This window comes from Balaenoptera musculus, chromosome 6 (assembly GCF_009873245.2).
Source record: "Balaenoptera musculus isolate JJ_BM4_2016_0621 chromosome 6, mBalMus1.pri.v3, whole genome shotgun sequence".
Taxonomy (NCBI): domain Eukaryota; kingdom Metazoa; phylum Chordata; class Mammalia; order Artiodactyla; family Balaenopteridae; genus Balaenoptera; species Balaenoptera musculus.
The window spans coordinates 12,593,175-12,607,725 of NC_045790.1; the positions used below are offsets into that span (position 1 = coordinate 12,593,175).

Below are 14,551 nucleotides of genomic sequence, written 5' to 3' on the forward strand. Positions count from 1 at the left end.
TACATTCCCACCAACAGTACAAGAGGGTTCCCTTTTCTCCACACCCTCTCCAGCATTTATTGTTTGTAGATTTTTTGATGATGGCCATTCTGACTGGTGTGAGATGACATCTCACTGTAGTTTTGATTTGCATTTCTCTAATGATTAGTGATGTTGAGCATCCTTTCATGTGTTTGTTGGCAATCTGTATATCTTCTTTGGAGAAATGTCTATTTAGGTCTTCTGCCCATTTTTGGATTGGGTTGTTTGTTTTTTTGATATTGAGCTGCATGAGCTGCTTGTAAATTTTGGAGATTAATCCTTTGTCAGTTGCTTCATTTGCAAATATTTTCTCCCATTCTAAGGGTTGTCTTTTCATCTTGTTTATGTTTTCCTTTGCTGTGCAAAAGCTTTTAAGTTTCATTAGGTCCCATTTGTTTCTTTTTGTTTTTATTTCCACTTCTCTAGGAGGTGGGTCAAAAAGGATCTTGCTGTGATTTATGTCATGGAGTGTTCTGCCTATGTTTTCCTCTAAGTTTTATAGTGTCTGGCCTTACATTTAGGTCTTTAATCCATTTTGAGTTTATTTTTGTGTATGGTGTTAGGGAGTGTTCTAATTTCATTCTTTTACATGTAGCTGTCCAGTTTTCCCAGCACCACTTATTGAAGAGGCTGTCTTTTCTCCGTTGTATATTCTTGCCTCCTTTATCAAAAATAAGGTGACCATATGTGCGTGAGTTTATCTCTGGGCTTTCCATCCTGTTTCATTGATCTATATTTCTGTTTTTTGTGCCAGTGCCATACTGTCTTGATTACTGTAGCTTTGTAGTATAGTCTGAAGTCCGGGAGCCTGATTCCTCCAGCTCCATTTTTCTTTCTCAAGATTGCTTTGGCTATTCGGGGTCTTTTGTATTTCCATACAAATTGTGAAATTTTTTGTTCTAGTTCTGTGAAAAATGCCGTTGGTAGTTTGATAGGGATTGCATTGATTCTGTAGATTGCTTTGGGTAGTATAGTCCTTTTCACAATGTTGATTCTTCCAATCCAAGAACATGGTATATTTCTCCATCTGTTTGTATCATCTTTAATTTCTGTCATCAGTGTCTTATAGTTTCCTGCATACAGGTTTTTTGTCTCCTTAGGTCAGTGTATTCCTAGGTATTTTATTCTTTTTGTTGCAATGGTAAATGGGAGTGTTTCCTTAACTTCTCTTTCACATTTTTCATCATTAGTGTATATTGTTTCCCATTCTTCAGAAGACATTTCTATTGTTTATAGAGTCACTATAAAAAATGAAATTGCAATGATAGAAAGCCAAGCTCATTTCAGATGGCTCCATCCTTTTGGCCTAACAATCTTTTGGCCACTGATATTAGTGATTTCGCTGAGTGGAAGGGCCAAGGAGCTCTCTATTTTCTCTAAAATTCTATTTCTCTTTGAAGGTTTAATAACTTCCCTGCCAGAACACACATTTCCCACTTTGTCTTTCTAGAATCTCAATTTGTGTGGCTATCTATTAAGCATACCTTGGCCTTCTAGATTCCCACCTTGCTTCGAATTTTCTAACTGGTCATCTACCCATACCTTGAGCTCTCCTAATCCTGGTTTATTTTAGGGGTCAAAATTAAGCTTCGTGCTTGGTTGTAAAACTGTATAGTTTCACGTTTTCAAGTGCACAGATGCATACGTTTCTTTGAGACTCTACTCTTCAGCATTAAAGAGGGACCCTTCATTGTAATCATTACCAAATGGATACAGTACTAATGGAACTTAATTGTTTCCACTAGATGGATCTCGGGTGTTTTTGGCAGCCAAAATGAAAATGATTCCAAATACCATCAAAGGGGCTTATAAGCACCCAGCATGCACAGAGTGTTTTGATATACAGTGGAGTGTTAATATCATTATCTCTCCTAATACAACATACGGTTACTTTAATCCTCTCCCGCCTCTGTGATCTTGGAAGAGCCGATGGATAGAAGGCAAAGAATAAAACACTATATACAAGGAGACAAAGGGAGAATTAGTCCCCATCCTCTGAATGTGATTTTTTTTGATTGTTTGAATGTTGGCTTCAAATATGTACCTTTATCAGTACTGACTTCTGCATCTTCCATGCTAGCTTGAGTTTGTATGCGACATCAAACATACCTTTTCACACATGTTCTTTCCAGATTTTTTTTAACACTTACTTAGCAGTTTATAGAAGGAAGTGAATGATCTCCTCAAGCTGCTTACAAATTAAAAAAAAAATCTGTGCTTATTAATTATGCAGGATTAGTCTAATTATAATTCAGCAAATTAATTAGCGACAGAAGGTGTTCTGAAACATTGGAGTACATTTGCATGTTAAATGGAGAGGCTAGTCTGTAATATATGTAAATTTATGCATGGCTTCATAGTTTAATTTAAAAATTTGCAGCTGCATATGGTATGGGAGCAGGTGAAAAGTCAGTTTTAGTTTAATGATGCTAACAAACATTGGATGGTGTCCTGTCTTAGCAAGAGAATGCACTCATATCTGCTAATCTATAATTCTGTCATCAGAATATAACATTACATAGACGCTCAAACTCAAGGTCATTAGTGAATGGACCCATAGGTGCAGTAGGTATAAAGCTGGAAACTGCAAAGAGAAGGCGAGAATAGGAGGAACCCCAACTCTGAGCTTGGTTTGCTACATTATCCAATATTGCATATGGAGTCAGTTGGCCTTAGTTTCGGGAAAGTAACGTTCCAGCCTGTGTAAAGAGGGGCATCTTTTTGTCTGACTGGTATCTATTCTGTCAGGTGTAAAATAGTTGTCCAACCCTGATTCCCTTTCCAAATATTCACATTTGCACTTCATTTCAATTTCCTAGAGCCGTGGGAAAGTTATTACCGAGTTATGAATTAATGGTAGGGTAGAGAGTTTTACACATTGGCCTCAACCATCTGGCAAAACAGTAAAACCAGCGGACCAGGCAGCAGCAAAGGGCTCTTGGTGTAATTGGTGTTCACTGCTCAGCCTAGCATAGATGAGCTTCACGGGGAGGGCAGAAAGGCGGGAGGGGGAGGGGAAGGCTGCAGAAGGGGAGAAGGGGCACTAAAGAAATAGGATAGTAAGGACCCATTAAGCTGATGGCTGGCTAATAACTTCATTTCTCTCCTTCACCCGAGTAGTCATGGAATCAGAAAGGGAAATAGATTCGTAAACTCATTCTGAAGTCTAACTGCAAGATGTTTTCTGAAGTCAGTCTGTAGCATGTTCAGTTTTGCTCAGTCTTTTTTCTTTCTTGGTGAGAAGGGAGAGGAAAGGATAGGGCTAAGAAGAGGATTCGGGTTAAAAACAACAACAAAAAGAGGAAAAGATGGAACTGTGTGCATTGCAAAGAGCCCTTCAAAGACATTTTATGAGAACAATTGGAATTACAAACATGCTCTTAGTGTTGTGTTTCATTCCAATTCAAGGCCGAAGAGTTCAATTATTATTTTCCTTAGTGGTGTCAGATTTTCATCTGAGTGCAAAAACAAGGACTTTTCCTTAGAGATTTTTTTCCCTACAAGCTTCCTGGTGCCAAGTGATGGAATTCAGGAGAGTGAAGACATGTCTGAATACAGAAGAAAAAAAAATCCCAACATATAACACCAGGTCCTCAGAAACTGTAATGTGTCGCTAGTCAGAAATAAGTAAATAAGTGGAGAATCCAAGTAGCCCCTGTTTTTGCACCTCGGTGGCTGTTTACAGTCAATTCCTTGCCACTCGAGCTTGGGAGACCCTCACTTCGGAAGAAATCATGAAATGGCTTGGAAATGAAATCTGTGGCTATGGAATCAGAATTACACAGTGGGGGAAGTCGCTCCCTTCTGCTACCTAAATGAGCACAGCAGATCCCACTCAGGAGTCGGTGTTTGGTAACGAAGGGTCTATTGCCAAAGTGAAATGCCACTTCCAGGAGCTTGTAATTGGAGCGAATGCTGAACAGAAAATGATTCAGTGGGGCCTGCTGCCAGTTAGCGGGTGTACGCGGCTCCGAATTCTTTTGCCTGACCATAGTTTACTGGAAACCGTGATGAGGATTTTTGACCTACCATCTTTTTGTTGTTGTTGTGCTTTTCCTACAATCTGTTGTAATGGATTAATTACATGTTTTTTTTCTTTCCTTTTTTTTTTTTTTTTTTTTTTTAAGTACCTCTCCCTAAAAATTAAGGGAAGTTCTTCAAGTGGAGTATATACCAGCACTGGAGAGATAAACAGTGCAGAGAGAACCAGGTTTGAATTTGTGGCAACTCCCCTCTGGTATAGTTCTGTTTGGAAAATGGGCCATTTTAAAGTGTGGTGGGGGGGAGAAGGGGCAGTTCGGGGGAGGGGGGCGTAGCGAGTGGTGACGTTACCAGGCATTTACCCAAAGACTTTGCATGGATAACTAATCCTCACTATCGGCCTACGAGGTCATGTTACAGAGGATGAAACTGCAGGTCCCTGTTGAAATATTAAGCAACAATAACAACAACAATAATAATAACTGCAAAAGCCTTGACATCATCTGGAAATGGCTTGATAGGGACACCCCAGTGAGGTGCCGCATGGACTGAAATTATCTGCCTTCAAAGGAATTCGCTTGCTGGTCTATTTAAAAATCTCCAATGTAGAAGACTCCCCTCTGTCCCCTGGGTAATGCTTTCAAATTTTAGCTTTGGTGACTTATTCTCAAAAAAATTTTCCAAGACTTAACTTCTTATGTTACACATTTGACTTCCAGCTTTTTTTCCTCCATAGTCTTGATGGACGAATGACCTTGCATCTTCCTCATCCACTCAAGCAACCTTTTACACTCTTCTTGTAGAGACTACAGCTATGTGGGCCATGCCCTCTGGAGACCATGTGGGTTCTTGAGGTGTCTTGTTTTCCTAATATCTGATAGACTTGCTTATCTTCCTCTGCAGAATCCAATACAGCCGCAGAATTTCTAGAGAACACAGTCCCTGATAGGAATGATAGACATTGTTGTGGTTTGCTTGTTTTGTTTTGTAACATGAGGAGTGACCCCATTCTTATTTACAGAGAGTAAGATGTAGACAGCGACATGATCCCCTGTGTAGATCCATGAGGCACTCACTGGTACCCTGAAAAAAAGAGCTGCTTGGCAACATGTTCCATCTTTTCCTTCAGAAGAAACTTGGCCAAGCTCCCACCTTAACAATGTTTTCCTGAGTCAGACAAACCTGAGGTCCACTCCGGGCTCTTCCACTTACTAGCTGTTTGACTTTGGGCAAGTAATCTAACCTTTATGAGTCTTGATCATCTCCTCTGTAAAATGGGGATGTTATTTCTCATACTCTCAGAGTTGGGGCGATTAAATGAAACCATACATGGCTAATAATATGAAGTCAATGAATAGGGGCTATTTATTTATTATTATCATAATCATTATCCTAATTAGACTTTGAGCCAAGGGAAGTTAGAGGGATTGAATGTAATCAGAAGTAAGAAAATATATTCCTTAAAAATTTTCTGTAAACTTAAATCTTTCAGATCTGAAATGGGCTTTCACTGGAATCATGCAGGTGAATAAGCTTTTGTGGTAATACAACCCTTTAGGAATGTCTGTGGAGAGTAAAGATTCTGTACTTACTCTGTTTGTGTACTTATATTTACATTTTAAGGAGTCATTTAAATAAATGGATTGCATGGAAAATCAGCTTATAAAAATGAGTATTTGATTTAAGCTTAAATAAGCCAGTCAGTCAAAAATTTTAAATTATCTCCTCTTTCTATGATCTTCTTGGGTCTTTGTACCAACTGCCATCTTACCAAGCAGATTGTAAGTAGCAAGCATTCTCAGATGTCCCATTGTCACCGTTTTTTTTGGGGGTGTAGCAAGAGCCAACTGGAAGTTTGACCTCCCACAGTCTCTTCTTTTTTGTGGACTTGAGCGAGAGTCTTCACAAGGCCTTAATAGCTTCAGGGCCCTTTCTAATCTTGGGCTGACACCTCAACAATCAACAGGTTGATCAAGGGCACGTCATCTTCCGGCCAAGGCTGGGGCCCACGGCTGTCCTTCTCCTTATTTGGGCTGCCTGAGTTTGGATTCTGTCGGAGGCTTTGGGGGGAGGGAAACCTGTTCTCTCTATTGTCAGAAGGTTCAAAGAGGATGTTACAATTTAGACCTAGGTTAAAGCTAGAACATTATCTTTGTGTTTTACACTGGTCTCAAGTGGAAACCAATCACTTAGGGGTTTTCCTACCATCTAAAGCAGAGTGAGCTGCCATGCAGGCTATTCTTAGAGTAAGAAAATGGCCCCATGGATGTGACCATCCGACACGACTTTTCCCTCTGCCTGTAAAGACTGTAAGCTTGAAAGAATCCTGGGAGAAGAGAGGTAACTGCCCATTTCTTTCAAATATGATTTTATGATTCAGCCCATCCCGACATTTGGCAGTTCTCACGAATGATATGAGAGAGTGTTCTAAGAGAAAGGGATTATCTTCTTTTCAGAAGTATGCACAAACAGTGGAAGGCAATGACATTTTAATTTATTGGACTCTGGAAAAGGAGGTTTAGCAGTTAATCCAGATGAAATGTGTCTTCCTCAAAAATCAATAGACATAGACCTTTAAGCACCTACATGGTTTATCAACTCTATATATGGCTCAGCCTTTAGTGATCCAACCTGCATATGTGGCCATTGTGGCAGAGAGAGAACCAGATACAGCATCCCCGTTCTTGGCCCTTGGAGAGTGTGGGGATGTTCCCATCTCCATGGTGTATAAGATGTGGCCATGTCATCACAGAAGCTGTTTCCAGGGTAGATGGAATTAGAATTTTTTTTAAGGGAATAAGGAATGAAATTTCAAAGTGAAAGGTACTTTACATGTTATTTTGCATAGAGTAAGGCTCTGCATAATGGTAGCTGTTACTAGTGCCAAGTTCACATTCTTTTGATATACACTCCTATCTAATTTTTTTCTTGAAAGAAGACTTTGTGCCTTCCACAGTGCTTTCCGAAAGATTTTTTGTATTATAATTTTTTTGGAAGGCGCTAGATCTTGGGCTTCTAATTGGAGGTCAATTGAATGGCCTCTTCCACAATTCTGGAGAAATAGTATGCTGCGTTTTGTACTAGATCATTGGCTATAATCTCGAAGTCTGGCATGAATATTAAGTAGTTACCCTTCCTGTGATTTAGAGATTCCCCACTGACCCCACCACTGGACCTGAACTCTGCACCCTATTTGTACATCTAGTTTGAGTCTCAGTTTTTATTTGGGGTGGGCTCAGGACATGTCTAGAGCCACCTAGGAGCTTTTATTGTGTTCTTGAACAATGCCGAGTGTTCTAATATTACAGAGATTAGGAGGAGAAGAGATTTCTTGGGTACTAGGTAATCCTCTGGGATCTTATGCAGACCCGTATTCAGGGGTCTCCAGGCTCATCTCAGAAACTGAAGAAGCGTTTTTCAAATAGTTTGGTTGTGTGCTCCATGAGGGCAAGATTTTGTCCATCTTGTTTGCCATTCTGCTGAACCTTTATGGCATACTCCACACTTAACAATCGGCCAAATGAGTAAATGAATGAATTCATCAGGGGGTTTCAGTCATAAGCATTTACTTCCACGCAACTATCTTTGACCTCATGTTTTCCTTTTGGGATACTATAGTCCTCTCTCTCCCTCGCCAAGAAACCAGAATCCTTCATGGGTTTTTTGGTGGTTGTTTTTGATTTTTTTCAGACTATGTTTTCTGAAGTTTCTTTTTAAACAGTTATATTGAGATATAGTTTACATACTATAAAGTTCACCCATTCAAAGCGTATCATTCAATGGCTTTTACTATACTGACAGAGTTGTGCAACCATCACCACAATGTAATTGGTGCAGGAAACATAGAACGCCCGGTGGAGCTTGCTGCCGGAAAGACCCAGGTTCAAATCCTTGTTTCTGCCACTGACAAGCGGTGTGATCTTGGGCCAAATTTCTTAAATTCTTGGCGCCTTTGTTTTTCCTAGCTGTGAGATGATTCGTCACTCATACAGCTGTTGTGAGAAATAAATGAGGCGTTGGATATCAAGCACATAGCTCAGAGTGTGGCATGGAGCTGACATTTGGCAAACCTTCTTTCCCCCCCTCTGTGACCCCTGTACCCTTCAGCTTCTGGACCACACAGGATGGCGAGCAGGGACAGAGATGGCTCTGATCTGTGATATTCCTGAGCTACCTTCGCCTGCTGCTGAAGCACAAAGAAAGGATCCTGAGAGAATGGTGCCTCTCACTCAACAACCGGCCCATCAACCTCTGGGTCCCACCAGCTCTGGCCAAGGCATCAGTCAAGATGCCCCACTTTCCACCCGTCAGCTGTCCTTGCTTATTCTTCTTTCACAGTCTCCGATCAGGGGGTTTGTTCTCTCTTTCAGAAAACCCCCGCACACACCCCCACTTGGACTTCAATAAGTCACAGACTTTTGTTTCCAGTGGTTTCTTCTTCCAATGTCGCCATTTCTGGAGGGTTGTCAACTCTACACATTTTTCTTTGCAATCATAGAATAATAAGGTTGGAAGAAACCCTAGAGATAATCCAGTTAAACCCTCCTTTTAACAGTCAAAGAGACTGAGGCCTAGAGGAGCAAAGTAACTTGGTTACATAGTTAGTTGGTAGCAGTTCAAGACTAGTACACTGTCAGCATTTAATAGATATCAGTGCAGTGAAGGACTGCCTTTGGGTCTGTTCTATTGCCTCACTTGACCCAGGAACCAGATTGAAAGCTGAGGGCTTGAGTTCAGATTTAGATCCCACTCTCTATTCCTCTTTCTCTAATAAAACAAGGATAAACCTGTCGCCGTTAGCATTCACTGTTTAGGAATGAGATCAGAAGCCTTGTAGAGTGTACCATGCTAAGTGGTTAGAATATTTCTGGAGTCAACATTGTTTGGAGAAAGTGAAAATTACAACTTCCATCCTGATGAGTCTCTGCACATTTGGTCTGAATCTTGTAATTCATTTTGGTTTCCCGTTGCTGAGTGGAGAGAGCTGACATTTTCCAGACTTCAGAGGGATCTAGACCCAGGAGATTTACTCCCTGCAAGTTACCCTATGGTTAATGGATGGGATGGTTAGTAGAGGGTTCTGTACCAAGCCCCTGAGCATAGCGGGTGGAGGGGGTGAAGGGGAGGAAAGTGGGAGACATCAGTAAAAGGAAGAGAAAAAAAATGGAGATGTCAGTAAGCCCCAGAATTCCTTTAAATTGATTTCTAGGTCCACATCTAAAATACGCAGGTCATAATTTCTGGTGCTAGCCATTTAGAAGTAGCTATGCCTTCTTTTAGAAAGTACTATACAATGTAAGAGAATTTTCTTTCTCTCTCCCCCTCCTCCCTCCCTCCTCCACCCCTCGCTTCCCCTTTGTGAATAGGATGTTATATCCTTAGTGTGCAGGGGGCTGGGTAGGTTCCAAACTCAGACCCCAGGCCAGCAAAAGAGTCAAAACTGGGTGTTTTCTAGCCAAAGAACTGTTAAGGGTCGTAATTTAAAATGAATAAAGCCTTTCAGCGGGCCCTTTCTTTCCCTAAATCAGTTTGATTTTATGTAAACATTTATCTCCTTTGCGCTTTCATACCATTCATATAATAATGCCTTCATGAACATTAATGTTTTCAACAGATACATTTTCGAGAAGGTGAAGGGGGTGGGTAGGTGAGGGGAAGTATAACACACAGAATGTATTATAAGGAGTCCGGTTGTGCTAAAACTTGCCAAAAACCAAGGAATTTGTGAGAAAAAGAAAATTTGGTTTTAGTAGGGGAAAAGATGTAAATCACTCATGGGGGAGGGGCGGGTGTTGGAGGGCAAAGGTGGTGTGAGGGCAGGGGTTATTGTTTGGAAAGAGACTCAAGTGAGGAAAAGGCCAGTTTTAAGTCTTTTGTGAGAGCATCTCCTGGCATTTTAAGTTGCTGTAGGTGACCCCGCTAGGAAGGCACAAGTGAAAGAATGCTTCGCCTTAAGAAAGAAAATGTTTGAATTTTGACCAATCTGTTTTTAAATACAAGCAGCTCTCCTTTCTAACGCACTCCGGCTGCTCTGGACAGACGCCCTACTGCACTTTCGAAAGCAGAGGCAGGCTGTGAATGTGAACACCGCATAAAGCAGCAAGGAGTGCTTCCTCTGCCTTGTTATTCTCTGCCTGGTACCTCGGATAAAGGCCCTGGACACCTTCATGGCCCAGGAAGCAACGCTTAGCCCCCGCCCCAGAAAGAATGCAAAGAGAGAAGTGAAAAGCAGATGCTATAAAATTATGAAAAAAAAAAATTTAGCTATTCTTTCCAAATTCACACCCAACCTTATTTATAGATAAGGGTCAGGAACACTTGGCCAAATATTTTTAGCAAATCTAGAGAAAATGCTCTGAAAGGGCAATTCCTCTTCTCTCCTCTTTCATCATTTACTGTTTATCTCCCCATCAGGTTTTCTTTTTTTTTGAGTGCTAAATACAATTAATTGGAGCGCTCTCTAATTCTTTCGTGTGATTGTTAAAGAAATAAAAATAAACAGAAGGTCACCACGACAGCATCTCACCAACCGTTGCTTTAAAATAGAATTTTTGGAAGCATTGTTGATTTCTACTTATTTTTGTTGGTAAATCCTGGGGAAAAATGTATATCTTTTCCTTTAAAGTTCTAATTCAAGGCATGGATGGTAGAGTTCTGAAGGGACTTTGGGACTGCGGTAAAATTTCGTTGTCATAGTAACAGAAAGGGAAATAGGCCTTGCTCACCTGGGACTTTAACACTGCAAAAGCTGGATTTTTTTTTTTTTTTTTTTTTTTAAGGAAAAGGACTCTGCAAGTGAAATAAATGAAAAACTTATTGTATTTCGAAACAGCATTCCAAACATTAAATAGGTAAATGGCTGAAAAGACCACTTCTGCCATTTTTCTTGGTTTCTGTACTCATCTGATCAAAGAAGCCCAATTTTAAAAGTGCACAAAAAGGTTATCTGGGAGAATATTGGCTTAAGAATATGTGTTACAAATGATAACCTCAGACCATTATTCTGTGCCTTTGTATATTTCTGGATAATCTATAGAAGGTCTGAAAGGACATTCACACTTGTTATTAATCATAAAAACTCCAGCATATACCTGCACAGACTGACTGTCTTTGGATAGTAACATTATTTTCTGATTTTATATCCATCAGTTGAAAATATCAGGCCCCCTTTGTGTGTGAGGGTTTACGTGTGAGGTATGTGTGCATGAAGATGTGTGTGGCCAGCGGAAAGCCACATACGTGACGAACCCTGGGATTCTGGGCTAAGTCATGCCATTTTTAACCCTCTGGAGCAAGATAATTTTGTACAGCAGGAGTCACTGCTGCTTGTGAAGCTTTTTTTTTCTTCTTTTCTCTCTCTCTCTCTCTGTCTCTCTTTTTTGGAGAGAGCACGCCCTAGCCACTCGGGGGCGGGTGTACAAACCAGAACCCAGCTTGTGAACCACTTCACAACCCTCAACAGTGATGGAGCCAACTTGGGACCCAAAACATCCAAATTTGCGAACTGCAGTGGGTCAGCTACGTCCCTTCACAGGCAGGGCTGGCTGAAATTCCCCAGACCTGAAATCCAATCACTTTCCAATCAAATCTAATATAATGCAGATATATTCTCTCCTAAAACATGTTTACTTAAAAAGGTAACACCTTGCTTTCTCTTCACAGATTCTTTTTAAAATTTTTCCTCAAGTGCAATCAGAATTGTTTGAAAACAGCAGGAAACCCAAGGGACATGAGAAGGTTTCAGGTAAGGGGCCATGCCGTGCTTTCCTGGTAAATAAGTCATCCTGTTTTCTTTCTCCTTAGCACTCTTTTTCTTCTTTTCCTTTCTTTTTTTTTTTTTTTCCCCCTTAGAAAACATTATTCACGGAAACATTATGTCACGCTGCTAACATCAAAAAAGATAACTGTAAATGACCGCCCTCTTCAGACAGTACCAAGGGTTTCTTCATTTTGTAGTGTTTAAGGCCTTCTGCCTGCATTGCCGGAGCCCCAGGGGAGGGGCACCGACCCAGGCTGGAGGTGTGACTTTAAGCCCTCAGGCTGCCCTTCGCACACACAGCTGCCCACAAGCAGGAACAGTGTTCCTGATACTCAGCCACCTTGGGATTTTTCAAAGCAGCTTCTCTGTGCTTTCTGCAAGCAACAGCCTCTCCTTGCCTTTGCCACCGATTAACTATTCAGTGGTCTCTCTCAGAGTGTCTGGGAGAGCAGCAGACCAAGCAGCCGTGGTCACTTTAAGATCTCAGCATGACAACGAGACCCACGGGACGGCATCCCAGCTGCCTGGCAGTTAAAGCTGCCACCGGTTTCATCACCCCTGCCACTGATGTACCGGGGATACAAGCTAATAAAAACACAGAGCGAGGCAAAGTGTTTCAGGTTGGAGATGCGAGGAAAGCAGCCCCTCTTGGCCCCCTTCCTTCATCTCTGAAGGACCCACATTTAATCCACCAAATGGCTTTCCTGCCACTCACGCCCAATTGAAATACCTCCCGCTCCTTTCCCCATAGAAAAATGGAAAACATGTTAAACAATATTATTCAGGCTTGAGACTTAAAAAAAAAATCCTGGTAGCAACGTGAGAGATGAGAGATGGGGATTATTAGCCTCACGTTTCAGGTGGGGAAAGTGAGGTTCTGGGAGTTTAAGTAACTCGCCTCTAATCACGGGAAGGAGGTGGTGGAACCCAGAGCCAGGCGGATGTGTCTGATCAAACTCTTTCCACCGGACCCCGGGTTTGCAGCGTGTGCAGCTGCTAGGTTTATGCTTTGCTGTTGCCTTTTTCTAAATTCTGAATAATTTCTGAACAAGGGGCCGCACATATTCATTTTACACTGGATCCCACAAATGATGTAGCTGCTCCTGCCTGTTGCTCAAAGAGCTTCTGTGGTTTAGCAGCAGAGTCATTAAAGAGTTAATAGGAGAGATGGGTACGTGCAAGGCCAGTGAGCACGACCTTGAAAAACAAAAAGTCCTGTAATGTTTCTTCACCGCATCATGGGTATCAAACAATCTTGCTGTGACTGGGACATTTTTTTTTGTTCGTTGTGTAGCACTAATACGAGCCTCGCCTAAACAAGTTAAACCTCAGCTCTCCATCCTGCAGACTCTTCCCCTGCTGCATGATAAGAAGACAAATAGAAATGAAATGATTTTCTTGGGGGAGTACATTGTGCATAGTGGAAGTTTATGGTACTCAGTGTTCCAAACGGAAACATAAATAATTTCAGTCCAAAAAAGAGCGAAATTCAAAAGAATTCCGAAGTGCCCAGATGACCAAAGCTTAGCTTTCACATCTGGAAGAAACAGAGGCAGGGAAAGAAGCTAGCAGCTTAGATTCCTATCCCCCCTTATTCTCTATCATCCCTTCCAAAGAGTTTTAAATTTGAGAAGACACTTCTAGGAGGCTTTAAATCGAATGCCTTGTCATTTTATTTATTTTATTTTATTTTATTTATCCCAAATTTTAGAAATGTACTCACTAAGCAGATGCACCTAATATTTCCTCTACTTCTCCAGTTATTTACTAAGTGAAATTTTTAATGTGCCTGAATTTTTTAACAGGGTTAGAATAAATATTGTTCATCTCAAAATACGAGGAATTCTCATCCTATGTGAATGTACTTGACTTTTGCAAAGACAAGGGAAAAGATTTTTTTTTAAGTCTGTGGATTCTAGGACTGTCTTATTTCTGGGGTAGAGCTAAAGTCAACTGGAAAAAATTTTTTTTGCCTTTTTTTATTGAGATAAAATTCATATAACATATATTCATCATTTAGACCATTTTAAAGTGTACGATCCAGTGGCTTTTAGTATATTCATAGTGTTGTGCAACAATTACCACCATATCATTCCAGAACATTCCATCATCCCAGAAAGAAACCCCATACTTCCCAATTCCCTTTTCTCTCCACCCACTGACAACCACTAATCTACTTTCCGTCTCTACAGATTTGTCTATTCTGGACATTTCCTGTAAATGGAATGATACAATATGTGGCCTTTTGTGTCTGGTTTCTTTCACTTAGCATAATGTTTTCAAGGTCCATCCATATTGTAGCATGTGTCAGTATTTCATTTCTTTTTATGGCTGAATAATATTCCATTGTAAGAATATACCACATTTTGTTTATCTGTACATCAGTTGATGGACATTTGGGTTGTTTCTACTTTCTGGCTTTTATAAATAATGCTGTTATGAACATTTATGTACAAGTTATTTTGTGAACATGTTTTTGATATCTTGAGTATATACCTAAGAGTAGAATTTCTGGGTCATATGGTAACTCCAGCTTTAACTTTTTGAGGAAATGCCAAGCTATTTTCCACAGTGGCTGCACCATTTTACATTCCCATCACTAATGTATGAAGGTCCCAGTTTCTCCATATCTTTTCCACTACTTGTTATTTCCTGTTTAAAAAGAAAAAATCCTAGCCATCCTGTAAGTGTGAAGTGGTATCTCATTATGGCTTTGATTTGTCTTTCCCTAATGACTAACGATTTGAGCATCTTTTCATGTACTTTTTGGCCATTTGTGGATCTTCTCTG

At 40.7% G+C, this 14,551-nt stretch overlaps 1 protein-coding gene across 1 annotated transcript in view; it reads left to right on the forward strand.

Annotated features, from left to right (window-relative positions):
* The window catches only part of EBF2 (EBF transcription factor 2), a 190,099-nt gene that overhangs the window by 122,906 nt on the left and 52,642 nt on the right, over positions 1-14,551 (forward strand). Inside the window, exon 7 of the mRNA XM_036856859.1 lies at positions 11,665-11,746. Coding sequence (XP_036712754.1) covers positions 11,665-11,746 — 82 coding nt within the window. The remainder of the gene's footprint in view (positions 1-11,664; positions 11,747-14,551) is intronic.